This window comes from Numenius arquata, chromosome Z (genome assembly GCF_964106895.1).
Source record: "Numenius arquata chromosome Z, bNumArq3.hap1.1, whole genome shotgun sequence".
Classification (NCBI taxonomy): Eukaryota; Metazoa; Chordata; class Aves; order Charadriiformes; family Scolopacidae; genus Numenius; species Numenius arquata.
In genome coordinates, this window is record NC_133616.1 from 69,109,589 (window position 1) to 69,122,548 (window position 12,960).

Here is a 12,960-nt window from a genome sequence, read left to right on the forward strand (position 1 = left end):
TCAGTATCTTTATTTTATAGAAAGTAGTTTGATCAGTGTGCTGAACCTGCCATTAGAGGTGGTTTTGCTATTTTTAGTAAAAATAAACATCTGAAAAAATTACCTCGGAGAACATACTGTCTCCAAGTTTATTTCCTTTTAATCACTGTTGCTTTTTTCATAGCTATTACAACTAATCTAACACTGGGTGCTCTTAAGAGGAAGGGAGTGGTACCTAATGCACGACCTCTCAACAGTTTATTTCCTGTAACTGGTAGCGAGGTTCCTAAAACGCAGTAAGTGTAAGCTCACCTTGTGCCACAGCAGCATGGTACTCTGCATGCTCTGCATCTACTCCACTCTCCATCTTTCTCCATAAACATCCTGCAACATCAGCCGTCAGCTGAGAATTTTCTGGTTAAAAGTCACACAGCAGGCCAGTTTAAGTACCCAGATGCCCAGAGTTTTAACTCTCACAAGCTACTAAGGTAATAGTAAAGAACTTAGATCATAGATCTGTTTGAGGTAACTGAATCAATTAGCAACACAAGAATGACACACTCTGATTGCATTATGTATTGCTACATAGACAAACACAAGTCACAACTGCTAGTCTATGATATTTAAAAGGGACATTATCAACTACAAGCTAAGTTATTTTGTCTGGACATAGAATTATTTTTGATTAAGCACCCACAAATGCAAATTTTAAGTTCAGTTTGTGCACATGGCTACATCAAGCACAGAACCCCGGGGAGCCACTATTACCCTTCTGTTTGAGTTAGCTGGCACAGCAACCAGGAGAAAGCATTAATTGCTGGATGACAAAAGTCAGTGGAAGTTGTTAAGGGAAAGAGCTGCAAGAGTTTTGAGATCAGTTTTTCCCCAATGACTAGACTTAAAAGTTGAGAGTGTCCCTTTAAAAGTTTCAGATACAACAGAAGTGAACTCATTTTGATTTCATCATTACAAGAAAGCTACCAATAATCTGATTTACAATAATTGTTAAACATCAATGAACATTATACAAGCAAACAACTGATTTGTAAATGAAGTAGCAGCAACATGGAACTCTAGAAGGTTGAGTTTCTGCAGGGTTTATTGGAAAGTTTATGAAGGTGTGGCAAATACATTGTGATTTTACATAATTTAGTTTTGAGAGTAGCTTATGGTAACTATAAACATTATTGAAAATGCCTGCTCACAGTCAGTACTTTTCTGGTATAAGCATAAATTTGCCAGGATTATTCATAGTGCAGCTCTGCTCAGAAAAATGACAACATTGTATGTCTTGGCAAATTACACACAAAATCTGCTCAGTTTGCAGATGGTAAGACACCTTTTTTTGTGATTGCCAGTACAATAAACTGAGGTTGAGATATTAAAAGCTAATGAGATGTAAATATTTAAGGACAAAACATCAAGGACATCCTTATATAATGTTGCCATGATTTTTGCACATTTTTCTTTTCTGAATGTAACTTTGTTAGTTCAGTGGGTGCATAAAACTAATGCATGAATACAAGCAGCTACAAAGTCAGGGTTTGGGTTGTTTCTCAAGGAGTGTGCTACTGTTAACTCCACTGTTTTCCTTCTTTCATAAGAATAAGGAATATTAGAAACTCAGTCACTGAGCAGATACGACATACACATTGGGCAAGTCTGTTTTGTAAGGTGGTGTCACTTTTAGTCAGTCACTTTTCTGGTCCATCACCATACTTAAACTGTTTTAATATCAATTTTGATTTCAGTCTAAGTGTTGTGGAAGAACAATTTCCATTGAATCACTGAACAGCTGTACCAGTTTGAAATGCTGTCACATGTTTCTTCATGGCAAAATATTCACATTCTTTTTATTGCACAATTTGAAAATTCAGGTTATGTGCATAAAAACCTTCATAGTGTTTGCACTGCAACTTGCGAAACATACATTTAAAATGACCTTAATACATTTTACAAAATCTTTTTTAAACAATTTTATATTCTTAAGATAAAAGCATCCTGAGAATGTTACAAAGTTCGTTTTACGAGCCCTTCATTTCTGCTATGCTTTATTTATCCCCATAGTTCCTAATTTGATAAGTTTATTTTACAGTTAATATCTTGGTGCTATATTTCACAAAATATCTTTTAGCAAAAAGTACACCATTGGCATTCAAGTAATCCAGCCTCACATCTAATTTACAAATTAAACCTCTGTCAAGCTCTCAAGTCAGAAAAAGTAAACCAAAATACTTACAGAAACAGTTTTTAGCTGACTAAAAAAAATGTAAAGGCTTTGTGCATTAATAGTTTGGTCGAACATTTAAGTTGCGCAGTTTAATATTTTGGCAAAAAAAATCCATCTATCCTTCTCAAAATTTTTTTCTTTCATTTTACACCAGATGTAAACATACAGTACCAAGACTGACAGTATTAAAGTACTTTGTTATTGAACTTTTTTCCTTTTCTAAAGTACTTAGGGAAAGCGGACAAACAAGAATGTAAGTGCTAAGAATGAACTCAGTATCTTTGGGCTAAATAAAAGTCTTACTGGAAAAAAATGTAAAAATAAATTAGTTTTTTTTTTCCTCTACAGACATGTAAATAAATATTCTTTGAAGAAAATCTAGTGCCATATCCTAAAGCAGTATCTTCCTGTATCTTTTTGACCAAGACTAAAGCTTCACACATAATCTTGACTATTTTACTAGGAAGATATCCATTAATATTTACATATTTTTGTAAAGGGAGTGTTCAGGGTTAAAAATATATTTCTTTTTAAAAGGTAAGCCTGCCATCCTGATGGCAGGGATTCAAGCTATAGAACAGAAGACAGGTTACAGAACATCCTTCAGTTTCTTATACCCTAGGTCAGAGGAAGGAGATCTGGCAAGTTAGAGAGGTAAACAGCCTGGATTCCAGGAATGGAGACAGACAGTGGCTCATTATATGAATGCTTGCATGGCCAGGAGTACCTACTCATACAGGCTTTGTTTCTCTTCTACAGATAGGTATAAATTTTTTATTGTCAGCTGACGAGAGAAGTTGAGAAGAGAGACAGTTATGGTTGCCACAGTGAAGGAGCAACATTTAAGGTTTCCATCTGGACAGACCTGCTTTTAGAAGGCGGCCAGGGGTTAAATATAAGCAGAGGCCATGCCCAGATGATACACTCCAGGTGGGAGTGTAACTACCTCAAAAGGAAGAGTAAACCACTCCAGCAACATCTTAATAATATTATAAGTATATAACTGGGAGTCACATATAGCTTTTATTTTAGGCAACGATCAAAATCTGAGGGACCTTGTTAGTATTTAAGGCATCAGTGCATTGGGGACTAAAAGCTCCAGGTAATAAATATGGGGAAAAAAGATTTTAAAAAGCGGCTTTGTGGCACAAGCTATCATTGTGTATCTGCTTTGTTGGCTAGTTCCAGGAAAAATATTTTAAGGGATGGCAGAAGGGGAATGTTATACGCTGTTCTGACAAAAATACTAGATCATAAATTTCACATCATTTTTTAACACGTCATTTAACGGGCTGAATCTATCAGGTAGGATTCTCATCTTTACTGTTCCATCAGCACCACAGGAGAAGATGTGATTTGCAGGACCTGTCTCAATTTGCATTACTCCTGTCCCAATGTTTCTGAAGAGAGACTGTCGAGCATGCTCGTTGATGAAAGTGTGAAGAAGATTAAATGTAGACAGACTCCATACCTGAAAAAGCATCAAACCATGTCATGATCTTAAAATTCACCAGTAATGAGTCATGAAGAAATCAGACTACATTTTGCATTCATTTTTCTGACACTAACTATAAAAGAATAGATATGTATCTATCTGTAATGACAGAGTTATAGAATATTAATATTCATTTTCTGTAAGAGGGAACATATACGGGGACTAAGGTAAGACAAACTAAGAGGAGTTTAGTAAGGTAACACTCACTGCAAGGTAAGGCTCACATTTCATAAATAAATTAGTAAATGTGAAAGTCAGGGTTGAGAACAAATGTAGAACATATGACATATCTGATTATTCCACACCCATGCAAGATTCTGTTTGAATTTAGACATCACCACCATCACCTCTGGGCTCCCACCCCCTCATTAATACCTTTATGTTGCCTTCAGCAGATCCTGTGACAAAATACTCTTCTGTAGGATCAACGGCAATTGCTTTGACTGGAGAGTCATGACTCTGGAGTAACTGTTGCTGCTGCTTTTGGCGAAGATCAATTATACAAGTAAAGCCTTTTCTGCCTCCAGATATTAACAGCTGATGTTTTGGAGCATATGCTAGCACAGTTGCTCCACTATCATGACAGATAAAAGCTGAAAGTCCAAGCAAAGTAATTTAAATAAATGTACAGTACTAACTTCAATTTCACAGTACTAACTTTAATACTCCATCAGCCTCTAGTGGTTCAAGATGCTAGTAACAGTGACTTTGATGCTGGAATCCAGTGGAGCACAAGTCCATTTATTGCAGTACCATATATATGTAAGCCCAGGTTCACATCAGACATCCTGAAGTTGCAGTATTCTTAAATTAAGCAGTTATGAACTCTATGAAAAAAAATTGATATCCTTCTTTCTATCCCTGTGTAATTGCAAACTACTAGGCCTCAACCAGAAACAGTTTCTTTTCAAACTCTCTAATGCTTGTTATTTTAACGCATATGTTTCCCATAAGAAGTGTGCTCCTAAATTACTCACACAAATACGTTGTAAGTTTCCACTGGTTATTTTACTTTTAATTTGCCACTTTTCACATTTGTTTGGATGTGTCTACTCACCCAAATAAGTGAAGGAAGTGAATGAGGATTACAATTATCAGAACAAAGCTCAGTATGTTTGAGAATAGACACTATGAATCCTAACATGCAGCATGTATTATATTGTACTTATAGTTCAAAGGGTTCTCTAAATTTAAGTTTAGAAATTCCACGTGTCTCACATATACACTTAAGCATTCACCACACTTCAATTACAAGGAGTTCCCAACTCCTCTCTGAAAGCCTCATTCTTTATTTCAGACATCGAAATGTATTTCTTTTCCACTGCAACAAAATATTAGTAATAAAGTTAATGAAACCCTGGCTAAATATTTATTTTATCTCAAAAAGCATACTTATAGAAGTAATTCTTCTAAAGCATTTTTGTAATTCTCTGTGTAGATATCTATACACACACACATGGAAAGCATTTAAACCATTCCACAGTATCTGGCATAATACATAGAATAAAGGTATCACAGAACTGGACAATCTTTGAAAGCATGAATGTGCTACTTTACAAATGTAGCAGTAAGTTCCTATTTTAGATCAACTGTGAAAATTACTATATAATTATGAGATCTTATTTCTACATCAATATATTCATAAAAATCAATTAGTATTTTCTAGAAATTTTGGTGTGTTTAGTCATATACACACCTTCAGAGAATCGTTTTATAATCATGGTTTCTCCAAGGACAGGATTTTCACAGAGACAGTGAAACACTTAACAGTTCATAAAAAGCATGTCCTTTCATATTCTCCAAATACATTATGTGTCTGCAAGTGTCTAATGTTATCTCTGTAGTACCACTATTTGGTCTAACTCTTAATTGATAAATTTTGAGTAGGGCCTCTCTGATTCATGAGTACAGACACAGCCCTAAGAACCTAGAATTGAAGGGTGTGGATGCATATCCTGCAAATACCTATCTCATAACTGTGCTAAAACCTGTAGTTTTGTCAGCGTTTCAGCTACTGTTTTCTCAATATACTAGTCACTAAAGTCGGAGTTGCCCGGAATCTTTTACAGATGTCTGGCTGTCAAGAGTTGCACTTGAGGTGCAAAGATATAAGGTATGCAAAGGAAGGTGCTCACGTCCATAAAACCAGTCATTTATATATAGCACTAAATAATTTCTCATACAGGACAGTGAAAGATGTTCTACTGCTAATGTTAAAATCCCACAGTAACTTTTCCATAAAGACAGGCAGACACACATATATTTTTACTGTGACCAAATACTTTACTGGTTGTATTTTGCTTACCATGCACCAAGCTATTTGTTGGTGAAACCAAAGTATCCCAAAGACAAATATTTCTGTAGGAAGAAAAAAAAAAGTTTTATTTCAGTGAGAAATATTCTAAAGTATTTTGAACACTTGAAAAGTCATCTGAACCTTAAAAAATTGTTTCAGGCATAAAAATCACTTTCAATGATTACTTTTGAGCAGACTCAAAGTTACTGTCATAGTTAAAACATATACTGCAAGAACATGCCCTCTACACAATCATTCTACAATGGTTAGTCTCATAAAGGATTCATATTGAGATTACAATCCTTTGTAGCTGAATTCACTTGAATGTTAGCAGTTTCTGGTATTTCTTGATCAAAAAATAAGTGTGAAATGAAGAGTTAAGCAAAAATCCCTATATCTATAAAAATAATTTAAGACAAGCTGATATAAATAGAACAAAACAGAATAGTTCAGTTAGAAGGGACCTACAACAATCATGTAGTTCAACTGCCTGACCCTTTCAGCGCTGACCAAAAGTTAAAATATGTTATTAAGGGTGTTGTCCAAATGCCTCCTCAACACTGACAGGCTTGAGGCATCGATCGCCTTTCTAGGAAGCCCGTTTGTGTTTGACCACCCTCTTGTAAATAAATGCTTCCTAATATTAAGCCTGAGCCTCCCTGGATGCAGCTTTGAACTTTCGATGCATCCTGTCACTAGAACCCAGGGCGAAGAGACCAGCACCTCCCCTCCTGCGTTGCCCCTCCTCATGTGGAAGATGAAGAGAACAGAGGATTTGTGCTTCCCTATGGAACTTCCTTTAATAGCCACATAGAATTTAGCTTCAAATATTGCTTCTCTCCACCTTCCACAAAGAAGTACACATTGCTCTTAAACTGCTTAAGAAGAATCATCAAAAAAAAACTAGAGAGCAGTTGAGGGGGGAAAGAGGGAAGGAGAGAAAACATGGCACCACTTTATTTTTCTGCATTATCACAGCAATTCTTACCTGTTGTCAGAAGACAATCCTGCTGTGGCTATCAAAGATGATGAACTGATGAAAACGAAGTCATTGGCTGTTTTGTTATGACACTGCCAGGTCTGAAAAATTGCAGTTTAGAAATTACTAATCAAAAAAGAAACAGATTTTTGTGTAAGCACGAAGTCCTAAACTTCCTCAAGAAGGTGAGCTGTTTCAAAAACAATTTAAAGAACACAGGATATAAAGGTATGTGTATGCTTTCTGTTACTGTTAATTTTTCATAGAAGTTTTCTTTCCAGTTCTGCATTATTGACAATTAATTAACAATTGACAATTACCGACAAGTCTCAAAGAACATTAAAGTTATTTCAGATCTAACGTTGTATTTTCTACACTCTAAATTAATAAGCATGATTAGGATTAAAGAACTTGTCTGTCATATGGATGACAGGATGGCAACAACATATTAATAAATCTCGATTGATACTGGTTATCGGCACAATCCCTGCCCTCTCTTAACTATTTCAAAGGGGGAAGGAAATAAGAAGGCACAACACAAGTTTACAGAATCAAATTAAGTTTTCAGCTTACCAAATATGGTTTGGGTGAAGTTCCAGTAAGTGGGCAACATTTCCAATTTGTTTGATATAAACTTATATAACCATCAGCATCAACAATTCCAAACTGAAAAAAGATATATTAATTGTAAATACATATGTATGTATTACAGAAAAATTAACCACAATTCAGAGAAACTACTTTAAGATGATAAGTACAAAAGCATTCTGTCAATTACCTTATTTCCTTGATAATTGAATCTCATTCGAGTTACCCTTGAGTTTCCACCAGACCGAAAACATGTGATTTGCTGTGCATGACCCCATTCAAACATTCTTACGCTACCATCTTGAGCACCTGTCAGGTCTGTAACAGAAAATATTTACATGACTTTTCACAGGTGGTGTAGCAGTTGAGCAGGAAAGTTTCTTCCAAAATTTTAGGAAAACTCACACCACTCACAAAATCCTCAAAATAACTACTGCCACAATATATGACATAGTACCTGGCATACTGTAAGAGTAGTGGGTACCACTGAAACTTAAACCCATGCTGTTCAAACCTTATTGAACTGTACTCATTATTTGCGAACTGTATTTAGGTGGTACTGAAACATGAAGCTATTTACTCAGAGATAATAATGTATCTTTCTCCTACTAGCTTTCATCCAAGTCACCAATAAAACAAATATATAGTACTTCTTTTGGTTTAAAAAAAATCACTGTTTCTAAAGGCAATATATAATCCCCCAGTATTATTTTTTTTAAATGAAAAATAATTGAAGTAAAATAGGGCTTATAAGCATCTTTTAAAAATATAATAGATTCCTGTGCTAGTACAAAATAGCAGCATTCTAAGGAACACGACCAATAAGTGTATATACATATAATCTTTGGATAACTTTTTTCTTTAATAAAATTGAACTTACAATATGGTAATGTTGGATGAGAAGCCATTCTTCTGACGTTATTAATAGCCTTCTTGAGCATCTGTTCAATATATAAAATAGAAAATAATTAAACAATACTACTAACAAAAAAATTTACTGAACTAGTATAATTAGTGACTGCAGAGAGTTGTCTCCTATCAAAATTCCTACTGAAAGCAAGCACTGGGTTTAGAAATTCAGACAGAAGTCAGTTTCTTCCAGGACTAGTGTAGATATTAATACTTTTGCAGGTTTATACATCTAGGTAAATATTAACTTTTTGCTTCAGAGATTCATGGATCCAAATATAAATACTCCTTAGACTGCAGTCTTACCTCTTTTCTTGCCAATTCCTTTCTGATTCCATTAAATTTATTGGAATATTCCTGAATATTGTAAGATAAGCAAGAGAGAGGCAGAAGCATGTAAAGAAAGAGGTAAACAAACTTTAACAGAAGTAAAAAGTAGGAAGGAATATATTTAAGACTAGTTAATTTTATTGTAATTGATTGAAAAGTGATTGTTTGTGGCCAAACAGAATAAGCTATATACCTAGCAACCGGTAAATAAAAAAATCTTCAAAAGCATTTATGACTTTGAATACCACAGTTGGAAAGCAACAGTAGGGATTTTTCATCAGGAAAATGCACGTCTCTCTTCTTTCTATTAAATGTACAGCAAAGTTAAGTTTTCATTCTTTTATTTCCTGTTAGTTCTCTTCAAATTCATCTGGCTACTTTGAGGACTGTCTTTCCTCAGAAAATTGTTGGATTCAGTTAGTTCATACATGTATTATTTACCTGAACATTTAAGAGAGAAGAGGGTATAAGTTTATATTCATGCCCGGCATTAACTTTAAATGATAACACAAACAGAAGTTTGTTGCCAGAGCACTTGCCTTCAACACAGCACCTTACCACTTACTACTCATCAGAGCAAGCTGGCATTGAGCTACTTTCATAGAAACATTTAGGTTGGAGAAGACATTTAAGATCGAGTCCAACTGTGACTTTCAACTGCTATAATTTTGTACAGTATTTTGCCACCGCTTTGTCACTGAAACAGTAGATAGTGAATCAAGTATTTTAAGAATGCTATTCTCCCCTGGCCTCCAACCATATCAGCATGCCAACTGGAAGAACATGTGAATTACAAATTTTTACTTCCTTCATATTACTAAATATGATCCAAAGAATTGAAAAGCAATGTTCTCCACATTTTCAGTGTGCAAACAAAAAGGAGAAAAAGCACTTAGAAGGGAATGAATCGATCTTCATGCTAAAATTTCCTCAGGTTTGGGTTAGTGGAATAATTCCAATCCTCTTGATTACATTTTTGGAAGCAGATTCAGATCTTTCAATTCTCAAAGCTTTAGTATTTGTTGATGAGAAAGCCTTATGCCTCATGGTTACCCAAGTTTATTTCAGAACACTTTCCTAAAGATAAAAAATTAAGATTCTCAAATACAAATTTTTGGGGTTTTTTTTTTCCTGTGAGTACTTTAAATAACAAGGAAAAAAAGCTCGTCGGTTTGGGAAAATATTGGTGAATATAACAATTTATACATTATAAGATTTAGGACAAGACGAGAGGATTATATTCTTTAAACATTAGTGCATATATCAATCAGTAAATAATTGCAATACTTGCAATCTCTCTAAACTTACAATTTCTCTGTACATGTGAGTGAAAAAAAAAAATTATTCATGCTCATTACATTTCTTCAGCAAAATGAAGGGCTGTGTTGAGTTTTATAGCTACTAGTTTTTACCCAGAAGTCAATGGAAATCATATTCCTCATTCAACAGATAAGCATGCATCATGATCTCTTGACCCCTACTGGATTATGCTTTGGAGAAACGTATGCTGACAGAAATGTGCCTTTGAAAAACTATGTTAACATGAAACTCTGGTGCAGTGTCTCTGATTTAGAAGCCAAATATCGTTATGGCATTAATTCCACTGTCAGTGTAACTAACATTTGGTACTGCTAGTTTCCCCTTAAACAATAGCTGACAGCTAGAACACTTACTGCTTTGTTGGAGAGCCGAGTGCTTTGGGCCTAATGTACAGTAAGACTGAAGAATAAAAGAGCTTAAAATCTGACCCACGAGTTATTGAACTGGTGAATATTGGTGTCAGTGATACTGATTTGGAAGACAAGCTGTTGAACGTTACCCGAGTTTCAAAGCTGACAGTATGTACTATTTACTTCAGTCTTTCTTAGAAACACCTCCTGTAAGAGCTCTGTAAACACACTGTACTGAAGGATGTGGTGGTGAGCCTCTTTACTTACCTCATATGAACTGCATAACAGGAAACAGTGAAGAAGAGTAACAAAAAAACCTTAGAGCTAATAAAATGTCAATTGCCCAAGTATTATAAATCAAATGTCTTTCCTTGTTGATGGAAGCGAAACAAAGACAAGAAGACTGAAATGCCAGTAATGGTAAAGAACTGTGGACTATTATCTACTAAATGGGCTCCAAATTATGGAAAAGCAAAGATGGGAACAAGGATCAAAAGCAGTATCTGAAGGAACAAAGTAAAAAATAGTAGCAACAAAGATTTTGGTGAAGCCAGTTTTCCTCCAGATTTGAGTCCTTCCACAGTAACGCTATATTCTCCCAAGAATCCCTGTATCTTCCTTCATTTACTTTGTCCTTCATTCAGTACCTTTGTCTCCCCTCCCTACTGGGGAGGTGTCGTTGTGTGCTATGGTTGATTCTCTGCTCTGCCACAGTCAAACACTGGACCTAAATTTTGTTTGGCATAAAGTTCAACAGCAAACACATTCAACACAAGCATAGCCACACACCTTTAGGTAAGAAAGTTTTACTATATATAAAATAGAAAGTCATGTAAGAACAGTTTACATTAACAGAGTATGTAATTATTTTGTTGAGAAACACACAAACACACAAAAATTCTATGCATATGTTTGTGTGTATATATACATATATATATAAACAGATGTGGAGGAGAAAGTGGGAAAGTCATTCAAAGAATACTTGCAGAAGACACCTGATTATGATACCAGAGCTGCAGAATTGGCAACTAAGATCAGTATTTCCTAAATAGAAGGGAGAGGTGTAGGTACTGGTACAATACCCACCTTCCATGTGTGGATAATATGATTGTTCTTATAATGCTCATTCCTTATTTACCCCTCCTAATAATCAACTATTTCCAAAAATCAACTACAATATAACTTAACATGGTTCGTTCTTTCTGGTACCACTTATGAAGTTGGTCTGAGGTGCTAACTGCCACAAAGTGCAGCCAAATCAGAAGACTTAATGCATTCAGTTATCCAGGAAAACTCCACATTTATGTGCAGATAGGCTGGGAGATATGGGTATCTTGCATGACCATTTCAGCCCAGTTAAGTGGTTCCAAATAAGCATCTCCCGGCTAACTAATCAACAGATCTGCATTATTATAGAGCATTATGCTGCATAGGAACTAAGGTAAATATGGTAAAATGGTAATATGGTAAATGGCCAGACTGGAATTATCATTTGATCTGAATTAAGTCTGAGATAATAGCTTTTTGCTCAAACACAGATTCTGTTTCTAAAAGTGAAAGTTATGTTTGTGCAGGTGTCAGCTCTATGATCAGAAGGATCAATTTGCTCATGTGGACATAGTCACACTTTACTGGGTGTCCCTCTCTAGCGTATTTCAGGAAGGCCAAACAGCAAAACTGACTATCTTCTCTAAAGCACGATCTTCAGAAGTGAGATATTTAATAATGCTACTAAGCAGAGCTATGGCAAAGCCGTGCAACTCTTCAAAGAAGATAGAGTTGACAACAGCTTTGGAGATAAACAGTGGTACATCAGTGTGACATGTAGCTCAAACTATGCATGATGTTTGCAGTTGTCCTATTTCTGCAGTCCTGCCTTCCCCGTTTTATTTATGAAACGACAAATCCACATTTTTCCCAAGTTTTAAAGTTTTTCAGTTTCCAGAGTTTAATTAATTTCATTTGAAGCCTCTGTCCTGCCAGTGAAATCTGCTCTAAGAGTTCATTTGCTGTTCTTTCTATAATACAGGCTCATACTAATTTACAGTGCACTACAATGGTACTTTGTATCAGAGGAGAAGTTAGTATTTACATTTAAATGTAAACTGGAGTAGTCTGGAACTCAGAATGAAACTTAAGATTATGCTTAAAATAAAAGGTACCTCAATATTTCAGACAAATATTTCTACCCAATATTTATGAATTTATATCCTGAAATCTCCTGAATATATATTTTTTAGATACAGCATTTGGCTTTGAGTCACTAAAGAACAATTTAAGCTGCAACTTTTTATCTGAACCCTGACTCTTTAAACAATGTATCTTAGGTACAGAAAGTGTATATGGTTTGACTAAAAACTTGGATTGCTTAGTTGCTGTACCTTACATTCTGTGCAGTACTTTAACCTATTAATCAAATGATAAAAAATTCCAGTTCATCTTGATTACACAGAAAAACTACATTTACTTACACACTAGCTGTAA

General features: G+C 35.1%; 1 protein-coding gene across 5 annotated transcripts in view; it reads right to left on the reverse strand.

The window, feature by feature from the left end:
- The window catches only part of DMXL1 (Dmx like 1), an 84,042-nt gene continuing 71,082 nt past the window's right edge, over nucleotides 1–12,960 (reverse strand). For all 5 annotated transcript variants that reach the window (XM_074166325.1, XM_074166326.1, XM_074166324.1 and 2 more), the window contains 7 exons: nucleotides 8,448–8,508; nucleotides 7,758–7,885; nucleotides 7,553–7,645; nucleotides 6,989–7,080; nucleotides 6,010–6,062; nucleotides 4,080–4,297; nucleotides 1–3,680 (listed from right to left, as the gene is read on the reverse strand). In XM_074166325.1, the coding sequence (XP_074022426.1) occupies nucleotides 3,456–3,680; nucleotides 4,080–4,297; nucleotides 6,010–6,062; nucleotides 6,989–7,080; nucleotides 7,553–7,645; nucleotides 7,758–7,885; nucleotides 8,448–8,508 (870 nt within the window). In that variant the 3' untranslated portion in view covers nucleotides 1–3,455. The remainder of the gene's footprint in view (nucleotides 3,681–4,079; nucleotides 4,298–6,009; nucleotides 6,063–6,988; nucleotides 7,081–7,552; nucleotides 7,646–7,757; nucleotides 7,886–8,447; nucleotides 8,509–12,960) is intronic.